Source organism: Chaetomium tenue (assembly GCF_020726465.1).
Source record: "Chaetomium tenue strain MPI-SDFR-AT-0079 chromosome Unknown F5144scaffold_4, whole genome shotgun sequence".
Classification (NCBI taxonomy): Eukaryota; Fungi; Ascomycota; class Sordariomycetes; order Sordariales; family Chaetomiaceae; genus Chaetomium; species Chaetomium tenue.
Genome location: NW_027117332.1, coordinates 2,115,476 through 2,136,697, shown reverse-complemented (window position 1 = coordinate 2,136,697; position 21,222 = coordinate 2,115,476). Strand labels below are relative to the sequence as shown.

The window sequence follows — 21,222 nt, the reverse complement described above, 5'->3', positions numbered from 1 at the left end:
CGGTTGTGCGGCCCAACCTGCGGCCCAACCTTGAACATGTTGTGCATCCGAAGTGCCGACGGGCGTTGGAGTACTTCGTAACTTTCTTTAACTTCTCCATTTGCGGTATCAGTAACCTTTATCCATACAATAGAAACCTAAACTAGGTCGCAGGTAGGTATCCAACACCATGTATGTTTGCTCGAGTCAATTACAACAAGCGCAACGTATTCGAGCCCATCGACTCTTTGCTACCTACCCAAGGGAGCCAAAAGTAGAAATATTACCCAACACAGCCAATTGCACGGTATCTGTGACATTCCCATAAGCCCCTCGTCACAAATGCTACTACATACAATGGCCCCTGGCCGAAAAGTGCATAAGATAGATGTGCTCGGGCTGTTGGGAGCAAAGCACAACCCCGGGAAAATGCGCGTCGGCCTGCCTACAAGGACAGGTTGTCAAGGTTCATGGGGTTTCCGGGATCATTTTGAATCCCGAAGAATTGGAACCTGCAAAATGGGGTTAGAACTGTGTCTTCATACCATAGGGGGATGGATAGAGTAGGTAGGTCACTCACCAATCTTCCACATTAAGAGTCGCCGGTACAGGCGGCTGACCGTGTACCGAGCCAGTGCTCCAGCTATCGCTCGGGCTTTGCCCATCGACCATGGGTACCTCAAACCCATGCCACATGTTGGGGTTCTGCTGGCCTTGGAAAGAACCCGCCATGCCCTGCTGCATCATCGGATTCTGCTGCATCGGGCTACCATCCAACCCTCGCTTGGGTAAGGCCTGGCCGAATACATTCTGGCCGCCGTCCATCGGTTGCCCTTGCATGTTCTGGTTTTGCATCTGCGCCATCATTTGCTGCTGGTCAAGGTTCTGCTGTGCTTGCTGAGGTGATATTGGCTGGAATAATGGAGCGTGGGCACTCTCCGGGAATAGCTGATCAGGTTGGAAGTTCTCCCAAACGGCCTGTGACAGGTTCGGCGAGTTCCTTGTGACGAGATAGAGATCGGGAGGGGTGCCAGGGACCGAGAAAGAGGGGTTGAAAGGGGTTGCGGGTCGTGTGTGCGGCCGCGAGGCTGTCCCTCCCATAAAAGTGTCGCCGTTGTTACGCGGGTGCGGCGATGCATGGTTGGGAGGCGGCATCGCCCCAGCCGCCGATTCGTTCTTGGAGGCCATGCTTGGTGTCTGTGGTCTTGAGCGCTCGTACGATTCTTGCGGCTGGGGTGTGCTCACGCTAAAGTCGATAGCCATCTCATCGTACTTGCGCTTCTGCTCCTGGGCGTAACGCTGTTGCTCTAGTTGGGATAGGCTTTGTTGTGCCTTGCGGTGCCGTTTCCCAGCTGCCTTTTGAAGCCTTTCCTCAAGCACCTTATTCCCTAGGATGGATTCGAAAAGTGTATGGACCATTTTCCCGACCAGCCAAACCCTAGAAACGTCCTTCAAGGCGCTCATGCATGTCCTTATCCGGTCCTGGGTGACTTGCTGAATCGTCGGCACTGGTGATCTCATTTGGTAGACGTGCATGATAAGGGCCGAGAACAAGCTATACACGACAAAGGCCGGGCAATATCGAAGCTCTTCGCGAGTGGAAAGGTTTTCGATAATGGATGTGATCATGCCAGCCGCCTGAAAGGCAATGTTCCGAGACGGATAATGGTCGTCCCCAAACTTCTGGGAGCCACTCGGTGGCATATGCGCGCGATGAAGCAGGCAGAGGGTGGTGTAGTAATTTGAATGAAGCAAGGCCGACCAGAAGTGGTGCCTCGGCACCTCCCAGTATACCAGCTTGGGGCAGTTTTGCAGCCAGTCGGCAAGGGCCATGTCGCTGTGGGTTAGGTCAATAGGATTGTGTCTACGCCCCTTTGCGGCGACTGAATACTGCTGCGAGAGCACGAGACCCATGATCTCGCAGAGCTTGACGTATTGTAGGAAGAACTGCACGTGGATCGGGTCCGGAGGGTACTCGCTTTGCCGATCGGGTTCATCCTCCACAAAGTCGTCCTCGGTCAACATCTCAACATCCGAGTCGTCCAGGTTGATATGGCATGGCCGCCCCAGGGCAACGGCCACCGACCGATCCCTCGTGAACAGTGTCCACCAAATCCGCTTCCATAGCCTCTTGTCCGACTTGCTGAGTTGTGACCCCTCCACACTGCGGTGCATGCCTGAGCCTTGCGCAACGATCGTTGCCACCCGAGTCCAGTAGAAGACGTTCTTGGTGACATCCTCGGGGCCCTCCCAATACCAACCCATGAGCAAAAGAGACTGGACGATGGTAACCCGATCGTCCTCGTAGTTGGCGTCGTATAGGGCCTTGGCCCTTTTGTAGAAGGTTAGGGCAGCTGGCGTCGAAGAACCGTTCGCATCCATCAACTGCTGATTCGTGCAGACGCGCGACCCAGCGAGCATCATAGCCTGAAGCAAGAGGAGCGAAGGAGGATTCTTCGGGTCCTTGTAACGCCGCAAAAACTTCGTCTTGTTGATCACCGGGACGATCGGATGTATCCATTTGAAGTATGAGTCGATCAGCTCATCGCAAAGGAGCCGTGGTGGAAGGAGAAAGGCGCCTCGGTGATGTAGGATCTCGATCTCGACGTTGTCCAACTCGGTCAAGCGTGCCCTCGATCCCCTAATGTTTTCCGGTAGGGGGTAGTGGACCACATCCCCGTCATTTTGGCGGTCGTGGACCAAAAGTGTAAGGTTGGAGGACTCGCCCAAGTAGGCGACTCTTCCGGCCTCGGTAATGGGTGCCCTTGTGAACTTGGGCTTCATGACGAGGTCCATGTAGCTGGCAAGCGTGGCTTTATCAAACTCCTCCTTTTTCTGTTGCTCAACCTCTATGTTGGCGGTCGAAGGGGTGCCCTCGTGGGTGTGATAGACGGCCGGAGGTCGGGTCCCGCTCGGGAACGTGGCCGTGCCAGGCGGAAGCGGTGACCTATCTTCCTCTCCTCGTTCACTGCTGTTAAGTTAGCGTCACGGCCAACAGCATGGGGGACAGCAATATCAAGCGACTGAGAGATGGGCCCAAGCAGAGGGAAGCGGCGGGCATGGAGTTGCCGGTATGGCGCAACGGCCAGGGGGGGAATCCTGATGTACCTATCTGAGTCCCTGGATGGAGCGGCATTGGCCTGGGCCTTCTTTCGTTTTGGCTGCGGGATGCGACATTCGATCTGGAAGGCGACACAATTGGTACACGGAACGCCGAGATTCGCGGCATCGCAGCGGACCTGCAGAAGTAGATGTGAGCATCCACATCATAAACGAAACACCAAGCATGAAGGCCGGGTGGATCTGCGGCTGCAATGGGCTGAGGGTATCCGTACTTTGCGGGCATGGCATGTCTGGAAACGGTGACTGGTCAGCTTCGCGGTCCTCAAGATGCCGGTGGGCGGATGAGCCGAGGCACGATAGGCGAGGCTGTGGTAATCGCGGTCGAGCCTCGGAGGGGTCCTCTCTAATCCACCGCACAACCCGGCTCCCAACCAAACATAAATAGAGCTGGATAGCTACTCACCTCGCACGCTCTTGAGGCTCGTTGTCTTCAGTTTGCAGAAAAGACTAGGTTAGCGCAACTGACACCTACTTGCCCCGCCCGCGGCACGAGCCGACACCAGCAGTACCAACCTTCGAAAACTTAGCTGCCCCGCCGTCGTGGTTGTCGTCGTCGAACCTGCCGGCGCAGATGGAGTGGCCGAATGTTGTGATGGCGACGTCGACGACTGCTTCGTCGGCGTGGACTCGGTAGGGGGGCTCGACGCCGGATCCATCTCGGCAACAGCGGAGGGGCACGCACCAACTGATAGTCGGGCGCCTGGTTGTTGCGTTTTGGGATGGCAGTGGGCGGGAATTGTAGAAGGGGAGATGCGCGGCGTGCTCTGGTCGTGGCAACCGATTGAGCCGGTGCTCCCGTCGTGTTCCGCCACCAAGCTCCTCTGATCGTCCTTTTCTGGAGACGGAGTTCGGGTTGTTCGAGTCTCGCGAATCTCTACGCTCGGCGGCAAATCTGGTTATTTGCGCCGGGACATCGGCATGGGATACAACACAGAATAATGATGTGAGTTGTTTATGAATACTGTGCTTTTGGTTTCGAAATGTGTTGCAGAACTTTTACGGGCAGAATTGTTTGATATGTGGATGAAAGCGACCGGTGATGGTATTGCGACTTCGATCGGTTGCAGCATGCTAAGCCGGTCGGCGCGCAAGCATATTGGAGGGGGGGCGGGTGTCCACTGCGGCGGTGCTACCAACCCCGGATTCCAGCAGCCTTTAAAATACGCCGCGCAGACGGGATGGAAGGCACCAGGGCACCTAGGGCCAGGCCAGGCTGCGAACGGAGCCTTCTTCGGTTTCGAGCGATTAGTTATTAGCTTGGCTCCTGGCTCGACAAGGAGTCACCTCCTGCAGATTCCTGACTTAGTCCACTTGGCTCGACGAGTAATCCCCACAAGGAGATTCTCGGATGACCCTTTACATCATGGTTCATCTCTTCACGTCTTACGGTGCAGCATGGTTCAACCCCTCAACCCCTCCACGTCAGCTAGGGGCAGCAAGGGACAGGTCTCCCGGTCTTGCCACAATGGTGCGCAAAGGGGGAAAAGGGGCCTGGGGTATCCTCACAACTTGCATGTGACAAAGTCATAGCCAAGTGGCAGAAGCACATTACAAAAGAGGGCGGAGGACTGGACACGCCGGGCCAGCTGTCAAGATCCGGCGGAAGCTGCTTTGGGCAGGGGGTAGCCGAGATTTCTCGCGGCAGGGGAGGCCCAATCGGGAAACAACGGCCGAACGATGAATCCGGGGAACTCTTGGCAACCTTGAAATCTTGGCCTGCGCTCCGCAGGCACGAGACTCTGTCTCACTCCGGATGCACAGTATTATCTCAGCTACTCGGTATCGTGGTACCTACCTATCTAAGGTACCTGCAAACGAGTGCAGAGATGCATCGATGGAAAACTGAAGAACTTGACCTCTTTGGCAGCTCAGTTCGAACCCATTAGGAAACTCAACCGGAACCGGAGGGCACACCTTATGCTCTAGGAATAGCTACGATAATAAACCATTCTTTTCCGACTCATTCTAACAACAGTTCAAGTGGCCAAGAAACATTCGTACCCGACGACTCGAATGTCAACCTAAGTTACGGAGCGTAAGTCGGCAAATGCCGGGCAGAGTGGAGAGTACGGGAGGCAATGACAAGTCGGTACCTCGGAAAGGTTGAACCCGATCTCAAAGTCTCCCAGTTTGGCTTCACATACCACTGGAAGTCGTTAAAACGACTGGCCTAACTTACCCCGCGATTCCCCTCACGCTAGGGATCCGTCGACCAACACGTTCCCTTTCCCCAGACTTCGGACGATAAAGAATCGGGCAATCATCCCAGTTGCGGGCCGCTTCCGTGGCTAATGCATCGGACGAACCTGGAGGTTGGTTACCTTACGAGCCCGGGTATCTCCGCAAAAGTCCCGTCATGGAGGAGGAGACGTTCTCTTTGTGGTGTAACTCTGACATGTAACTCTGATCTGCCCTACCTGCGGAGCCTGTCACTGGCTGTCACCCTCCCTGCTGTATGTATGTGCTACGATCGCATGACGCTTGTGAATTGACTAACAGAAACGTGTGGAAACTGTCAAAGGTGGGATTATGTTGGTTCAGTCGGAGAGTTTTGGATATCTAGAAAGATAAGACAAACATAGCACAGCATGTTATTAAGAGCCAGCGTCTGGAGAAAGGCGGAAACAACGGACTAGGTGCTGACAGTTTTTGCAAGTTGTGTTGTTCAGCAGTCGTCGGCCTTGGGATGTAGGTAGAAAAAGATTTACATGTGATTCTGAGTCATGTATCTATTTAACCATACTTTTCTGGGGCAGCTGAACACAACATGTTTCATCACAACTACAGAACATCATTCAGGAGGGGACATTATACTTTTCCCATCTACCGGTCTAACCACCCCTCGCCCACGCTGTAAAACAAATAGCCGTTCATATGGCACCAGATCATAACACATCTAGACTCAATATATCCACTACCATTATCTCCAACACCCCTATTTACCACCAGAACCTGCCCCACCATCCCGCTGTGCTTCGCTACCCACCTCATCAGTCTTCTCCAACAACACCTCCGCCACAGCCCCCTTCCCCACCGCCCTGTCCACGTCCTCGCTCACCTCCACACCAGCAATAAACATGGCGCTCACACCCTCGAGGGCCGCCACAAACACACACAGCAAACTCGCAATAACAAAGTGGCTGATGGTAGACCCAATCTCCAGCCACGAACCCTCGTCCTTGACGACCCAGAAGAAGTACAGGGTCAAGATGTCGCTGATGGCCATGACGACCATAAACAGCGCCGACGGCGCGACGCCCAGGCGCTTGTTGAGGATGCCGAGGTTGGCCGAGATGAGGGCGAAGGGGATCATCAGCTTGAGGATGAGCATGGCGCCCTGCGAGAAGGGGTCGAAGATGGGGATCAGGCGGGACACGCTGTCGAGGCTGAAGGACGACACGGACGCCACGTTGCCCGTGCTGAAGAAGGCCGCCTGGAAGAGGACGAAGAAGAAGAGGGCGACGCGGGCGTCGCGCAGGGTGAGCGGACGGAAGGGAGACGGGAGGGTTTGTGACGTTTCGAGGGTATGCGGTTTGGCCGGGTTGGGCGCGCCGCGGGCCGCGCCGTTGGCGGACAACGAGGGAAACTTGTAGATGGCATGTTCCAGCCGGACCCAGCTGACGAGCACCGCCGAGAAGGCGATGTAGAAGAGACCCTCGTACGAGATTGTTAGGATGACAAAGGTAGGGGCGCAAGTGAGGAAGACGACCAGAATCCTGTGCATGTAATGGTTGTTGGGTTTCGCCCGGTACGCCACCGGCATCAGCAGTGAAACAACTATCTCAACGTTAGTAAAGCCCCTAAAATCTACTGTTGTCTAAAAACCTACCAAGAACAACCCAACCCATCACCTGGTTGCCACGGGGAAGGCCCTGGTTGGCTTGCATAGACAAAGCACTAGAGCGGGTGACAAGCACAGAAAGGAGGGTCAAGCCAATCTGGATGCCCACCAGCGTCCTTGAGACGTGGTTTCTCGGAGACGAGGGCTTCTCAGACCAGCCAAAGTCCGAGAGAACAAAATCCTCTAGAATGAGGTAAATAATGCCAACGAGGACCATCATTGCGCCTCCGAGCATGCTACAGCGATATTGGTTAGCTTAGCTTAGGAGAAGTGCCTCGGGAGAACTAACATCATGTTGACATCCTCGGTCGTCATGGCCGGCGGAAGTAGTGTGAAAGTGCTCATGGCTATGCAAGATAGGAACCATGTGATAGACAGGGCGATGTGTTGCCGGAGGAACGAGAAGCCATAGGCAATAGGCCAAAAGGCGCCAATGACGAATAGTATTGTCAAGATTTCGCGGTGGATATAGCCCAATGCCTAAATTGTTAGTCCACATGCCCGAGTATGGAGCCAGGGAAAGGAACTTACCAGTGACTCGATGATCCCAACATAAACGGCGCAGTTAAAGACCAATGAAACAAAATTGCTGCTTGACTTGATGTGCCCGAACAATTCCTTACGGCCCTCCGCTAGACTCTCCCGCCGCGCATACACCTCTTCCCAGAAGAATACGGGGAAGAACGCATATGCGTAGTAGGTTAGCGGCGACTTGGAGACGGCAAACGACGCGTAGAGCGCCGTCAAGGCAGAAGTCGAAATAATAGTCCCAACTAGGGTTCTCGAGGGTTGGATGCGTCCATGCAACACATGGAGGTCGATGACGGTGGTGAGGGCATATGCCACCCATCCCAAATAACCAATGGTGATGAGAGCCCTCAAGAACAGCCAATCATAAGTCTGCAGATATCTGAGACCACCAAGTCCAACCTTCAGAAGAGCGGCCGACTCCTCGATGGCTTCCTCGTAACTGCCGGTTTCGATGAGCTGCCGGATATGGGCTACCCGGCTCTCGGTCGCCATTCCTTCGTCGCTCAGAGGCTCGTACGGTCTGTACCGCAGCTCCGTGAGTTTCTTACTCTCCTCTTTGACTCGGTACTGTTCCAGTATCCCCTGTGCATTGACAAGCGATGCCTCGGCTTTCTCTTTGAGGCCAGCCGTCAGGAAAGAGAGTGGCAGTTCACCGACTGAGTTCGCCGGAAATTCGGTGCCAGCGAGATATGCCATAAGGGCAGCAACATCGGCTTGTTCGACATCGTGCCGCCTAACATGATCCAAATTCCAATCGGAAGAATATTCGTCGTGTCCTGGCGCGACCTCTCCTGGGTAGAGCTGGGGCTTGGCAACCCCTGAACCCCATGCAATGAGAGGTGTCCGGGTGTTGTCCGGGTGGCCGTCGCCATGGTTGCCCCAGTCACTCATGCCATGGTCGGCCGTGAAAACAAAGGCCGTCCGGTCGTCGGCATAGAAGTCTTTCATCAACTCTGTGATCTCCTGAACACCCTTATCAACCACCTTGATGTTGTTGAGGTACTCCTTGGAGTATGGCCGGAACGAGTGTCCAGTGGTGTCCAGCCCCAGCAAGTGGAGGAAGAAGACGATCTTGTCCTGTCTCAGCGCATCGTTGAGCGTCTTGTTTGTACGAGCCTCGGCGAACAACTCCTTGACGTGGTCGAACACCCAGAGATCCAGCGCAAACCCATCCAAGGAAAAGTCCTCGAGCTCAGCACCGTATGTATAAGCGTCCACTCTGCCCGGTACGGCGCCCTGCTCAAACATAGGCAGAATGTCGGGGCTGCCCCAGCTCCACGTGTGCCGGCTGCGGTTAAACACGCTGTCAAAATTGACAGGGTTCAACTTCCAACCCGTGGTAACGGCAGAGACATCCTCGTAGAGACCAGCGATGAGAGCCACGTGCCCCGGTCTGGATTCGGTTGGCACACGCGTGTGTGAGACACCAAAGGTTCCTTCCCCCAGGACTTTGGACCTCAGAAAAGGGGCAAGGGGCCGTGGAACAAGGTCGTCGTCGGATTTCGGATAAGGCTCGGGGTGCGATTGGAAGGCTTTATCGGCTCGTAGTCCGTCTCCTGAATACAACAACTCAATCAGCAAGTAGTTCGTTTGTTAGAACAGGGCTTCTCTTGCTTCACGAACCTACGAAGAGCACTAGGCGATCTGCGGGTGGTGGGGTCGACGCTGGCCTTTCTATTTGGAACAAGCGCATGCCCGAAACAATGGGGCTGACAAAGTAGATGTCGAAGATGGAGAGTATGTACACTAAATGGAAGACGACGGCAATGGCCAGAAACCGGAAACGCGGAAACGAAGCCATGATGGCTGCCCTCGAGCTGCGCCGCGTCTCGGACGGGCGGCTTGTAGTTTGTTGAGCTTAGAGCAAGGAATGCAACAAGAGTCGTGACATGAACAGACTCAAGCCGAATTAAACGGGGAAAATGGCAAATCTAAGGCGAGGCATGGTGCATTGTTGAATGAGTGGGAAGTTGGTGGAGGAAAGAACCCTTGTGGGCAGGAATCGAGATTCTGGAATAAGGAGATTGCGGTGGGGGCCAACAAGCACCTTGAAGACCTTGAAGGTCCGTCGAAGCTTTTGTCGCGTCCCGGCCCCATATTTTAGGCTAGCGAATCACTGAAGGCGTGTTTGACACAGGGGCTTGCGGCAGGGGCTCTAAGCCACCCGAAGATGCGTGGCCGGGGTTTTATCGGAGAGAACGTGACTTCGCGCTTTGGAGCGAAGCCACATCGCGACTTGTCCCTCACTATCACCAATCCGATTCCATTCTTCATTTCACGCACGACCCGAGCTTTGGTTTCCGAGATAGTGGGAACAACATTGTAGAACCACCATGGATAGCTACAACAAATTCCTGGCTGAGAATGTCCTTACTGAGGACAAAGTGGTATGGATCCTATTTTTGCACAGCGATATTCACAAACTTCTATGTTAGGCATCACCGACTACCTAACTAACCGGACCCCGTTGCATAGATCACATATCGGGTTTTGAGCCAGGCACTACGGGTTCATGTCAACACTGCAAAACAGTATGGGTTTTTTTTTCCCCTTGAACCTGGAACTAAACTTGAACTAATACTGCCTAGGATGCTCTATGAATTCCACAGGAACCAAAATGCGAAACGTCCTGGAGCTGTGCATGCCACGTACCTAGTGTATGGCACTAAGAAAGCTACGAATCCACCATCAGAATCTCAGGATGGGGCCGATGGTGACATTGAGATGTCAAGCTCAGCAATGGAGGTCGACTCCCTGAGTGAAGTTGTGCCCGAATCAGTACTCTCCCTTGTCCCCGAAGAACAACTCAAAGGTGGGTAGCTAGCCCCAACTTGCACTAAAACCAGCTTTCTAACTGAAATCAAGACACTCTTGCGGACTATGAGGAGGTCACTTCGATTCACGTCTACAGCATTGCACCTCACCCGACAAAGGTACAACCTCACAGCCCCGAAACTCCTTCCGAGCCAATAATTGACCATTTCATAGGATATGGCCCTGCTAGTTGATGCCGCCAACCAAGTGCTCACCCTCACTACCAGTGAAGATGTAAAAAATACTGTTCCCATCACCAACCCTTGGGTGCGTCGTAGAGAACGACAAGGGGCTGCTCTCCGAGCTGCCGCCGCCGCTGCGGTAGTGAAACCCCAAGCAAAGCCCGCCTTTTCGAATGTCAAAGAGGAGTCGAAGCCTACCCAACATGTCCAGGAGGCGGCCTCGAAGCCTTCCACCTCTGGGCCCACTAAGAAACCCGCACCATCCTCGAAACGGGGTGGCAATTCCGGAATCATGCAGGCGTTTTCGAAAGCGGCAACGAAACCAACCAAGATTAAGAAGGAAGCAGAGGCTACGACTCCCAGTGGTGAGGATTCGAGCATGCAACCATTGTCCGATGACGGAGAGGATGACGAGGAGTTGCCACAGCCGAAACCGCGGGCTGGGTCGGGATTTAAAACTAAGAGGCAGAGGGAGGAGGATCTTCGACGGATGATGGAAGAGGATGACGAAGAAGAGGAAGCCCAAGAGAAGGAGGAGACGCCCGAGGAGGAACCAATGGAGGAAGAAGAACCTCCAGCGCCGGAGCCTGTGAAAGAGGAGGAGGCGGAAGTCGTTACTGCTTCTACTGATGGCCGGCGGCGCGGCAAGAGACGGATCATGCGCAAGAAACAGATCATGGATGACCAGGGGTATCTTGGTACGTTGTTAATCCAGTCCATACCCCGGCCTTTAATGCTAACTTTCTGTCCCAGTCACGATTCAAGAACCTGGATGGGAGTCTTTCTCGGAAGATGAGGCGCCCCCTCCGACCAAACCCAAGATCACGAGCGCAGCCCCGTCGCAGGCTGCAAAGCCGAAAAAGGCTGGGCCAAAGGGCCAGGGCAACATCATGGCATTTTTTTCCAAGAAGTGATGTCGACTACTATGCTACTATGGGTAGTAGATAACTAAGTAGCTCATTGTTACCCGCCACAACGTGTTATAGTGGGGATATTTACTTTTTGACAATGGTTGGTAAGAACTTGGGCGCCTAGATCGTTTGGCCTCCCATCGACAACATGAGATGAGGACAGAAGAAGCCAAGCACCTGTCTTCTAGGAAGCTCCCCAGGCTGCATGCTGTTCAGTTGGAGATTTCAACCCCGGTCGGGGGGGGGCGGGGGTTAGCGTAGCCAGAGACCCTGACCCGTTAGGTCCGCCCCGCCAAGCCGGTTCGCGGGGCCGAAACACCAATCTAAGAACAGCTTAACCTTAACCTACCCGAACGACGGGTTACTTCGTCCCTGCCACGAGCACCAACTGCCGTGCAACATCAATCTGTCCCTGCGACTAGGTACCCTGGGCTTCTCTTTACTTCCCTTTTCTCACTGCGCCCACCTTCCAGGTCTTCCTCGACAACCCCGCAGGGTCGAATTGATAGGGATGGCGCCGGACTGGTGAAGCAACGAGGGCTGTGCTAATTACCGACCTTGGAAGTACCGACCGTATCTACCAAGTATTGTGACTCGAGTCTCGGTCGTCAAGGTGCAAGGCACTTTGTATTTCCTATTGCTTTTTGCTTGAAACAGTTTGCAACGCACAAGCTTAGGCAACATGTATCGTTTCTCATGGTACTCCCTCGTCATACCGTTACTGGCGACGGTGACAGCACAAGGTCGGGATGACAACCAACAGCCATTGACGAACACGTTCGACGATAAAGCTTGTCCAGACTACGCAAGCTATGCTGCCTTCCCCCAGTGAGTCGCATTGCGTCGCTAGCCCGCCGATTTTACGGCCCTAGCATGGAAGCTAACAATGCGAAGTCCCCCCCTCACCAAGGGCCCCCTCAAACTCCCCTTCCAACGACCCAACCCCCGCTGTCGGACATTCCATTCAGATGCGATCGAAAAGGTCATCAACGATATCACCTCCCGAATGAAGGACCCCGACCTTGCTCGCCTTTTCGAAAACGCCTTCCCCTCTACCACCGATACAACAGTCAAGTTTCACACGGATGGGAAGGATGAGAAGATCAAGCAGAAGCTACGCAGCCGGAGGGAAAAGGATTCTTGGATTGACGAGGGCGAATGGGCGGGGCCTCAGTCTTTCATCATCACGGGCGACATTCTGGCCGAGTGGCTGCGGGACAGCACCAACCAGTTGAAGCCGTACCAGGCGCTAGCGACAAAGGACCCGGCCATCTTCAACCTGATATTGGGCGCCATCAACACGCAGAGCGAATACGTGATCCAGTCCCCATACTGCAACGCCTTCCAGCCACCCCCCATCTCCGGACTCCCCGTCAGCTACAATGGGCAAGACGACGCCGTGCATCCAATCTATGAGCCCACTGCCGTCTTCGAATGCAAGTACGAGCTCGACTCGCTGGCCCACTTTCTCGCCTTGGCCAACGAATTCCACCGCCACACAGGTAGCAGGGACTTTCTAAATCCGCGCTGGTACAAAGCCGTGGAAACAGTTCTCTCCGTCCTCGAAGCTCAAAGCCAGAGCACCTTCGATTCCGAAGGCTCCTACCGGCAAAACGCCTACACCTTCCAGCGCAACACCAACACGGGCACCGAAACCCTCAACCTCGGCGGCATCGGCAACCCACTAAACAACGAAACGGGCCTCATCCGCTCAGCATTCCGGCCCAGCGACGATGCGACCATCTTCGGCTTCTTCATCCCGGCCAACGCGCAAATGGCCGTGGAGCTGAAGCGGACAGCCGCCATCCTCCGGAAGGCCACGGCGTCGCCCACGGACTCCCAGCTGGCGCAGACGCTCGAGGATTGGGGGAAGCGCATCACTGACGGCATCCACGAGCACGGCGTGGTCAGCCACCGCAAGTACGGCGACGTTTTCGCATACGAGGTCGACGGCTACGGCAGCTCCCTGCTCATGGACGACGCCAATTATCCGAGCCTGCTGGCCCTGCCGTTGATGGGCTTCGTTTCGGCTGATGACCCGACGTATCAAAATACGAGGCGGATGCTGTTGGATAAGGCGGGGAATCCGTATTTTTTGACCGGACAGGCCTTCAAAGGGATTGGAGGTAGGTTGTTCTCTTCTGGTGCTGGGTGGAGTGGTTACGGTGGCCGTCTGGGGTGGTGATCGACTCAGCAACTAACTGGCTATGTGATAGGACCGCATATTGGCCTGCAGAATGCGTGGCCCATGAGCCTGTTGGTGCAGGCGCAGACGTCAGATGACGACGAGGAAATCATGGGGTGCTTGCAGCTAGTGCTCAACTCGAGCCTGTTGGGGCTGATCCATGAGAGTGTCAACGTGAATTACGTCCACTCGTACACCCGTAAGTTTTGTGCTCGGAGGGCATTTGTTGCGGTGTGCTAACCTGAGCGCGCTTGTTAGGGAGCTGGTTCGCCTGGGCCAACGGAGTGTATGCCGAGACCATATTGAACTTGGCGAAACGGAAACCCCATTTGATATTTGAGGATTCGAGGCCGTATGAGTTGTAACTAGCTGGGTCACGTAAGGGATAGTGTTGCGCGAGCTTGGGGTTATTATGACGATTCAATGAAAGGGGAGAGTGGTGCATTTTCTACTCGATAGATCCCGCAAGCATCCGCAGGCATTGATTGTGGTCAGTTTCTGGTGAGGGTCTGCGTGGGTGGTTCGTTATAACAACGCATCCACCGTGGTATGCAGATCATTAACAACACATTGGTCCTCAAGAACAACCTATCGGTTCAACCCAGGCGGCCCTTGGTTTTATAACGAAAATCGATCTGTACGAGAGTGTCAGAAGTCGGATCGTATGCAACATTGAGGGTTAATCTTCGAGTGGTCTATCTTCAACCCTTCCCTTCTCCTCTATAATCTGTAGAATGTCTTGGCGGTCAGTATGTATTAGTCATCCCATCCACTTCCTCGTTATGACAGCCAACCCCGAAATTCCGAATCACAACAACACTTGCAATGAACACGACCTCTTCCGCTTCTCCACTAAACCCTCCCGGGAATGCATCGTTTGATATCCGCCGCCGCTACGGCAAGCCATCTCACTTCAACTCGGTAAATGCACCGTCCAATGCCGTGCATGTAGAAAATGTCTTGTTCCGCCACCCTGGTTATCCCGACACGCACAACATCTTATTCTCGCTTTCGGCCCTTGACGGCCCCGGAGGCGTGCATCATGAAACTGCGCGCATTGCCTGCGCATTGCTAGCTAACTCGCGATGGGATGGCTTTCTATCTACAACTCGTGATGGCCCTGCCACCCTCGAAGGTCCCGAGGATGCTTTAACCCAGCCGAGCTATTACTTTCGGCTGCCTGACAGCGGTAATAGCATAGATATCTACCTCGTTTGATACTTCATCCCAGCTAATGGTTGCTTTTCTCGGATGCAGTTGATGAAAGATACCCCATTGTGCCAGACTTTGCATCCTTTCGCTTCCCCCACGATAACCTCCCTCCTTCTTGGCTCCATCCCAGCTTGGTAATTCCTAAAGCAACAACCCATCAGCCTCGAGAAGGAGGTTTCGCCAACATAGCCCTGGCACGCGACATCTCCTGTCGGCTGACGAATCATTCCCTGGGTACAGAGAGCGCACATCTCATCCCTCAAACCGAGTTTTCTTGGTTTGCCGATAACGCCATGTTCCGTTACGCCCTCTGGGGTGACTGCGTCACGACCGACGACCCGCGGAACGCCGTGCTGCTCCGCTCTGATATACAGACGCTCTTCAATGCACAACGTTTCGTCCTGGTGCCCAAGAAAGGGGCATGGGTCAGTCACGTTTTGTATGGGAGCCCCAACGATGAGATGGCAACCCTCTACCACAACGTAGAACTGCAGCCGTTGAAGGAGGTCGCGGTCGAGTTTCTCCTGGCGCGTTTCGCTTGGGCGGTTGTGACGAACCTACTCCAGGATCCTATCCTGTTAGGGTTCAGCTTCGGTGAAGGTAATCTCTTGAGGATGCTTAGGTTCGGTGCAGCCAAAGGGTGCACAACAATAGATTTGTCTCAACAGTAGGCTTGCGAGCTTGTAGCGAACTGTAGTTGTGATTGCTAACTGGAGAACTCCCAGAGCCCTCCAGAATGAGTGATTATATACTATCTACTATCACCGCCCTCCCGGTGACAATCTTCAGTTGTCACTGACAACTGGTGATAATCGTCCATTATCACTGAAACCCGGTGATAACTGTTCCCATTGGTTCTTAAGCGATTGGCTGCCGGCGTCCTGCGCCTTCGGCTGCGACCGCCCCGGGCCGCTTCTTGGGTCATTCTGTGACAGCGGTCTTTGCGCGATGTACCTTTATCCTTCCGGGCCCCTTGGTGCGCAACTTGCTGGTGATGCGAACCCAGACCCTCACCCAGACGGTGCGCGAGATGTCGGGAGATCGGTACCTGGCCGAGTTTGGGCCGCGCAGTACGAGCGGCTTGCGGAGTAGGAGCAAGAGTCCCAGGAAAAGAATACGCAACAGTAGCGCGCTCGGTGATGATGATCAGGTGGAAGGGAGCGAGGACGAGGCCTGGGAAGAAGAATCTCGGGGTCGGCCGCTTAAGAGGTGATGCGAGGATACTCGTGATTTGTAGGCACTGCCATGGCTAGTTGGGCGGTCAGTTGAGGGCAAGGTATTGGTTTTTTATAAGGTTTATCTACTGTATAATTTAAAGTAATATAGGTACTTTTTATAAGATTTAGTTCCTACTAACTACTACCTTATCTCCCATGTCTACCTAGCCTGTACTATATACCAATTGTAAAAAGTACAAACTAGGGCTGCTCAACTCGCCTATTCCCAATGGTAAGGTTTACCCTCCTTTTCTCTTTCTTTTAGCCTTCCTATACAAAGAGGTCCCTACCTAATTACATCATCAAGTCATAAGCGGCCCAGTTTTTATACACTTATAAAATCTTACACTGTGTCTCTCAGATCACAAATGGGCGTGGGAGATGGGAAGTATAAAATTCCTTCAGGGTCTAGGCTCTATCTCTAGCAAAATCTATTCCTATCACTTGTATTAACGTCGTCTTATCCCCTTATAATAACCCTCAAAACAACCCAGCGCCGCTAACTCAACGAGGGTCCCCCTCACACAGCACATCCCTCAGTCGCTCCGTATCTCCTTGGCCAGCTCCTCCACCAACCCAGCAATCTTATTCGACACGACGGTCGTTCTGGGAATCTCGTGCCCGCCGCCGTGGTCGTAGGTCTTCCTCTTGTCACAGAAGTACGCCAGCTGCCAGCTGGCGGGCCACCGCGGGTCCTTGCCGCCCGAGATATGCACCGTGGGGATCCGGATGCGCAGGTCCGAGGGCATGGTGGTGTAATCGAGCCCAAACACGTCCTCCTCGTCCGGGATCTCCTCCGGGTCATGCAGCAGGTCGGCCACATTATCCCACATGCCCACGCCGTGCTGGATCAGCTCCGGGTTCCCTGCCATCGCGGCCAGCGATCCGGTCCGCTGCCGCAGCAGGTCGCTCGTCATCTGGCTGAGCCGCTCGGCCCGCTGCGAGACCTCGACGTCGAGGTCGGCCAGGACGGGCATCGGCAGGCCGCCGCAGATGAAGACGGCGGCCTTGAAGGGGACCGGCCCCCAGCGCGTGACGCGCGCGTGGTAGAGCAGGTAGCTGCCGATGAGCGCGCAGCCCTGCGAGAAGCCCATGAGGATGTCGAAGGGCCCGTGCTGCTCGAGGTAGTTGTCGAGGAAGGCGTGGGCGCGGCGGATGTCGTCGACTGAGGGGGATTCCCACCACGTGAGGTGGTTGGATGTGAAGAAGACGTCGGTGGCTGGGGCCGGGGCGGCGCTGAAGGGCGCGTCCAGGAATTCGAAGGTGAGGTTGGAGTCGGGAGAGAGTTTGCTGCGGAAGGCGGCTGGGGGTGGTGGGTTAGCGAACTCTTTGAATTGGATGATGCGAGCAAGACCAGCAATGATGGCCCATGGATCAAGAGGTACGCACCCGTCTGTGTCTTGAAAATCTGGCCGCTTGTCCCCATGCCATGGAGGCCAAGCACTCGAATTTTCTTTGATTCACCTGCCATGTTGACGGTGTGATTGTCTGATCTAACGCTGGTTTGGCCCTTGGGTTCGATTGTAGGTGTCCCAGAATCAGCGCGACCTCGATCCGGTGATTCCGAGCGCTGCTGGAAAGTTGGGATTCTGGGAAGGAAGCTCGAGTAAGCACGGATTATTAGAATCCTAATTACTCCGTTGGCTTCGATCCAAGTTTGAATTCAAGTTCGCGTTCGCGTTTGCGTTCGCTTCATCACAAAATAATCCTGGGAAAGAATTTAGAAAGAATGACGGGAGCTATCGGCCCACATGGTACGGGAGGGTTTGGTAAGCACATGTAAACTTTTGAATATTGGCTACGGGAAGTTGCCATACGGAAAGAGCTACGAGCATTGCTACCCAACGGGTCGACACCATCGGAATTCATTTGGAGACATCCGGAGCAATGAGAAGTGGGCCGTGCACTTCTTCATCGTTCGGTATCGGACTCCGAAAGCGGGATCGGAGGGACAATGTCATGGAGCTGCCACCTGATAGGTTCGAGGAGCGTGAGAGACGGCCGAGTACGCATGCAGGTACAGATGACGGAATGGTATTGGGCCGAAACGCCACGTTCTCCGCCATTACAAAGGACAAGAGTAGAGAGGAATCGGCCTCATGGCTATGTAAAGTATCCATAGTGTTTCTCCCGGCTCTCAATCACAGTCTCTAGGTTGATTATTTGGATTGCTGACCATTCATAATTCCAGCTCGAGCTCGTATTGCCGTTGGTATCTTAGACTCCCTCCGCTGTATAACCTTACAAATATCTAGTCATCAATTCAAAAGACCCCGGGCAGACATCCATGTTCAGTTGTCGTGTTCATGAAAATACAAAAGGCGGCAGTATTCCCTGCAACCTCCAATCAACAAGTAAATTTCCAGTCGACATCTTCCCATCCTTGCCTCCGCTTGATCACCACGGAACCTCCTCGCGCATCCACCGGGGGCTTAGCAACAGCTTCCCCTATGGTCGCAATCCCCAACCTGACGTTCGCCTCGTCCAGACCCTGAAGCTCAAAACCCACCACCAAGGCGGCCACGAAGCCGAGATTCTCAGCAAAGGCGAAGTTGCGACCTGGGCACAAATGCTTGCCGCCTCCGAAGGGAATATAGGATTGCTTCTTCGTACGATCGAACTTATCCTGTTCCTTGAATCGCCTAGCATCAAACTCCAGCGGGTCTTGGCCCCAGACATCCCCGGAGTGATGCATGGCCTTGACGGACCACATCACGTCCACGCCGGCTTTGAAAAGATGTTGATTTCCCGCTGAATCAGTGAGCACGGTATCGTGAACGACGCGCCGGGTCCCGATGGACTGGTTGCCGAGTCTGATCGATTCGCGATAGCAGCTGACCAGCACCGGCGCGTGACCTTCCAGTTGTGAGATATCCAACGTGGCCAGTCGGCGCTGCCCGCCTTCCCGGTTGCTCAGCTTGACAAGTGACAGTGTTTCGCGCCGGACCTCCTCGACTACGTCCGGTCGTAGCCATACGTTGGTGACAAACCAGTACAGAGTGGGGATGGTGTTGGTGGTGGCGACGAAGAGCAGCGCCATCTCCAGCCTTCCAATCTCCTCTTCCGGAAAGCCAAACTCCCGGGCTGTGCGGGCCCGAACTTTGAGGACCTCGGCGGTGTCGGGCGCCTCGTCTTTCTTGCTCATATACCAGGGCACTAAAGCGGCCATGACCTTTTCACGGTTCACGTATGCTTTGCGGGCGATCAGCTTTGGCATGATGCCAAGGAAAAGCGGTTGCATATTGCCCTCGAATTCCCTGTCACACGGCAGCTTAGCACTCGGTCTCCCAGGTTTTAGTCATGAAGGGAATAGGCTCAGCTTACCACAGTGCATCGACCAGCGAAGGATCCTGGCGAATCGGGTTGTCCTTGCCATAGAGACCCTCGGAGGTCGCCGTAGTCATGAAATACAACAGCCACTTGTACAAGTTGTCGATCTTCAACCCGTCTGAATCCATGTCGTTCAAGTGGTCGGCGATATAGTCGAGGGCTGTGACGTTCATGCGGTGCAAGTACTGGCCCTGCATAGCGGCTTTGATACGCTGCATGGTGATTCCGGCAGCTGATGTTTCGATGTCGTGGTCCGGGCCCCAAAGCTTCTCCATCGCTAGATTAGACAGACCAAAGACACGTTGGGCAAACTCCATGGCGAGCACGTCAAAGGTCAAGTTCTTGTGACGGATGGCGGAGTGTATCATTGGCGTATCCCATAACACGTAGACTTTCCCATTGAGCATGGGCAGCGTCGCAGCAGCCACCGGTTTCCTTTGTGACTTCCTGCTACAGGTTAGTCACCGCTTGTTGGTTTGGGGGTTGAGCTAGCATACCGAAGCGCTTCGAAATAGTCTACACCATGCCGGATCAACCCCACAATATGGCCCACAACCGGAATGCCTGGCTTCACAGCCGGAGGCTCGCGAGGGTCGATCTGAGGTGACGCAAACTTTAATAGGAGCGACACAAGGACGACAACGGTAGTGATGCCGACACATTGCGCCGATGTCAGGTTCGCGACCCGAATTTGCCCCAAGGAACCCGCCACTCCGTCCAGCCACACCTTACTGGGTTCCGCGGCTGCAGATGCCATGATTGTTGGAGTAGGTATGAGCTCCAGCGGCTGACCGACGGTTCAGATCGCCAAGCGCGTGTGGGCGTTTTTATCGAAGCTGATGAGCGGATGACTAATGAAACCTCAGCCCCCAAATCGAACAAGGCGAAAGCCAATGGAAAGGACACACTCGGATTGAATGGCCGAGTCGACTCGGAATTCAAGACCAAGGTACGAAGTGATTCGTTGTTTATATCGCACCAAATGCGGTTGCCTAAACAGTGGGTACGCCGCACAGCCTTCAGACTCATCTCCCAGAGTCTGACTTGCATTTGACGATTCAATAGTCAACAAGACGATGCCCACCCTGAGGTGTACTTATGGAAGGCCTAGATTAAATAGATTACGGGCATTTGATACTCTAGGGTAGGGCGAATGGTAGGGCGCCTAGGAGGAGGGCTAGTTAGATAAGGTTAAAGAAGAAAAGAAGAAAAGAAGAAAAGAAGAAAAGAAGAAAAGAAGAAAAGAAGAAAAGGAAAAAAGGAAAAAAGGAGGAAAAGAAAAAGAAAAAGAAAAGAAAAGAAAAAGAAAAAGAAAAAGAAAAAGAAAAAGAAAAGAAAAAGAAAAAGAAAAAGAAAAAGAAAAAGAAAAAGAAAAAGAAAAAGAAAAAGAAAAAAAAAAAAAAAAGAAAAAGAACTTATATAGCTTAATTTTTTAAAAAAAGAATATCTTAAGTAATTTAGTTAACTTGTCACGAATATGCCAACAGGTGGAACCTCGGTGTAACGGTCCCAGGAGTATATTGCAACTAACTGGTGACGACTCTACGAGTACACTAAGCTTGAAGAAGAAAAGGAAAGATGAGAGAGTCTGGCAGCTCGTGGGGCTGCTTTATGATCGCGAGCGCGATGGCCCGAGCGCATTGCTAGAATGTTCGGTGCGCTGTGGGGCAACTGGGAATAGCTTCATCCAGGGGTTCGGTGGACCGTGCTTGTACGTGAGCTGGCCGAGGGTTACCGAGGCCCACCTCGGGCACAGCCCGTTACACTCGGGAGCGCGGGACGCCCCGAGCCAGTTATTCAGCGGACCAATCCGGAGGACGGAAGGGTGATCAGTGAGCTCAGCCGCTAAGAAGACTGAGCACACTGAGCACCACAATCGGGACACCAATCAGGAAGC

At 53.9% G+C, this 21,222-nt stretch overlaps 7 protein-coding genes across 7 annotated transcripts; 3 read left to right on the top strand and 4 right to left on the bottom strand.

The window, feature by feature from the left end:
• Positions 1-555: 555 nt before the first annotated feature.
• On the bottom strand, positions 556-3,758 carry F5144DRAFT_489541 (fungal-specific transcription factor domain-containing protein; the record flags this gene model as incomplete). The annotated part of the gene is made up of 5 exons (XM_066785738.1): positions 556-1,417; positions 1,541-2,947; positions 3,219-3,332; positions 3,506-3,530; positions 3,662-3,758. The coding sequence occupies 5 exons, from the start codon at positions 3,756-3,758 to the stop codon at positions 556-558; spliced, it is 2,505 nt and encodes an 834-aa protein (XP_066643080.1).
• A 2,037-nt stretch (positions 3,759-5,795) lies between these two features.
• F5144DRAFT_533029 (Phosphatidylinositolglycan class N-domain-containing protein) lies at positions 5,796-9,522 on the bottom strand. Its single transcript, XM_066786981.1, has 5 exons — positions 9,098-9,522; positions 7,475-9,030; positions 7,233-7,423; positions 6,932-7,179; positions 5,796-6,879 (listed from the first exon to the last, which is right to left on the bottom strand). The coding sequence occupies exons 1-5, from the start codon at positions 9,273-9,275 to the stop codon at positions 6,038-6,040; spliced, it is 3,015 nt and encodes a 1,004-aa protein (XP_066643079.1). The 5' UTR covers positions 9,276-9,522; the 3' UTR covers positions 5,796-6,037.
• Positions 9,523-9,671: 149 nt separating this feature from the next.
• On the top strand, positions 9,672-11,718 carry F5144DRAFT_572596 (DNA polymerase subunit Cdc27). Its single transcript, XM_066788902.1, has 6 exons — positions 9,672-9,861; positions 9,950-10,005; positions 10,063-10,286; positions 10,340-10,407; positions 10,463-11,168; positions 11,224-11,718. Exons 1-6 carry the CDS (start codon positions 9,808-9,810, stop codon positions 11,382-11,384), a joined length of 1,269 nt encoding a protein of 422 aa, XP_066643078.1. The 5' UTR covers positions 9,672-9,807; the 3' UTR covers positions 11,385-11,718.
• Positions 11,719-14,378, top strand: F5144DRAFT_572595 (uncharacterized protein). Its single transcript, XM_066788901.1, has 4 exons — positions 11,719-12,209; positions 12,276-13,507; positions 13,598-13,765; positions 13,825-14,378. Exons 1-4 carry the CDS (start codon positions 12,064-12,066, stop codon positions 13,929-13,931), a joined length of 1,653 nt encoding a protein of 550 aa, XP_066643077.1. The 5' UTR covers positions 11,719-12,063; the 3' UTR covers positions 13,932-14,378.
• F5144DRAFT_612484 (uncharacterized protein) lies at positions 14,369-16,105 on the top strand. Its single transcript, XM_066791718.1, has 3 exons — positions 14,369-14,755; positions 14,824-15,378; positions 15,642-16,105. The coding sequence occupies exons 1-3, from the start codon at positions 14,392-14,394 to the stop codon at positions 15,989-15,991; spliced, it is 1,269 nt and encodes a 422-aa protein (XP_066643076.1). The 5' UTR covers positions 14,369-14,391; the 3' UTR covers positions 15,992-16,105.
• A 268-nt stretch (positions 16,106-16,373) lies between these two features.
• Positions 16,374-17,890, bottom strand: F5144DRAFT_533024 (serine hydrolase FSH). The gene is made up of 2 exons (XM_066786980.1): positions 17,385-17,890; positions 16,374-17,298 (listed from the first exon to the last, which is right to left on the bottom strand). The coding sequence occupies exons 1-2, from the start codon at positions 17,464-17,466 to the stop codon at positions 16,532-16,534; spliced, it is 849 nt and encodes a 282-aa protein (XP_066643075.1). The 5' UTR covers positions 17,467-17,890; the 3' UTR covers positions 16,374-16,531.
• Positions 17,891-18,054: 164 nt separating this feature from the next.
• F5144DRAFT_612482 (cytochrome P450) lies at positions 18,055-20,522 on the bottom strand. The gene is made up of 3 exons (XM_066791717.1): positions 19,823-20,522; positions 19,320-19,772; positions 18,055-19,252 (listed from the first exon to the last, which is right to left on the bottom strand). Exons 1-3 carry the CDS (start codon positions 20,080-20,082, stop codon positions 18,343-18,345), a joined length of 1,623 nt encoding a protein of 540 aa, XP_066643074.1. The 5' UTR covers positions 20,083-20,522; the 3' UTR covers positions 18,055-18,342.
• Between the last annotated feature and the right edge of the window lie 700 nt (positions 20,523-21,222).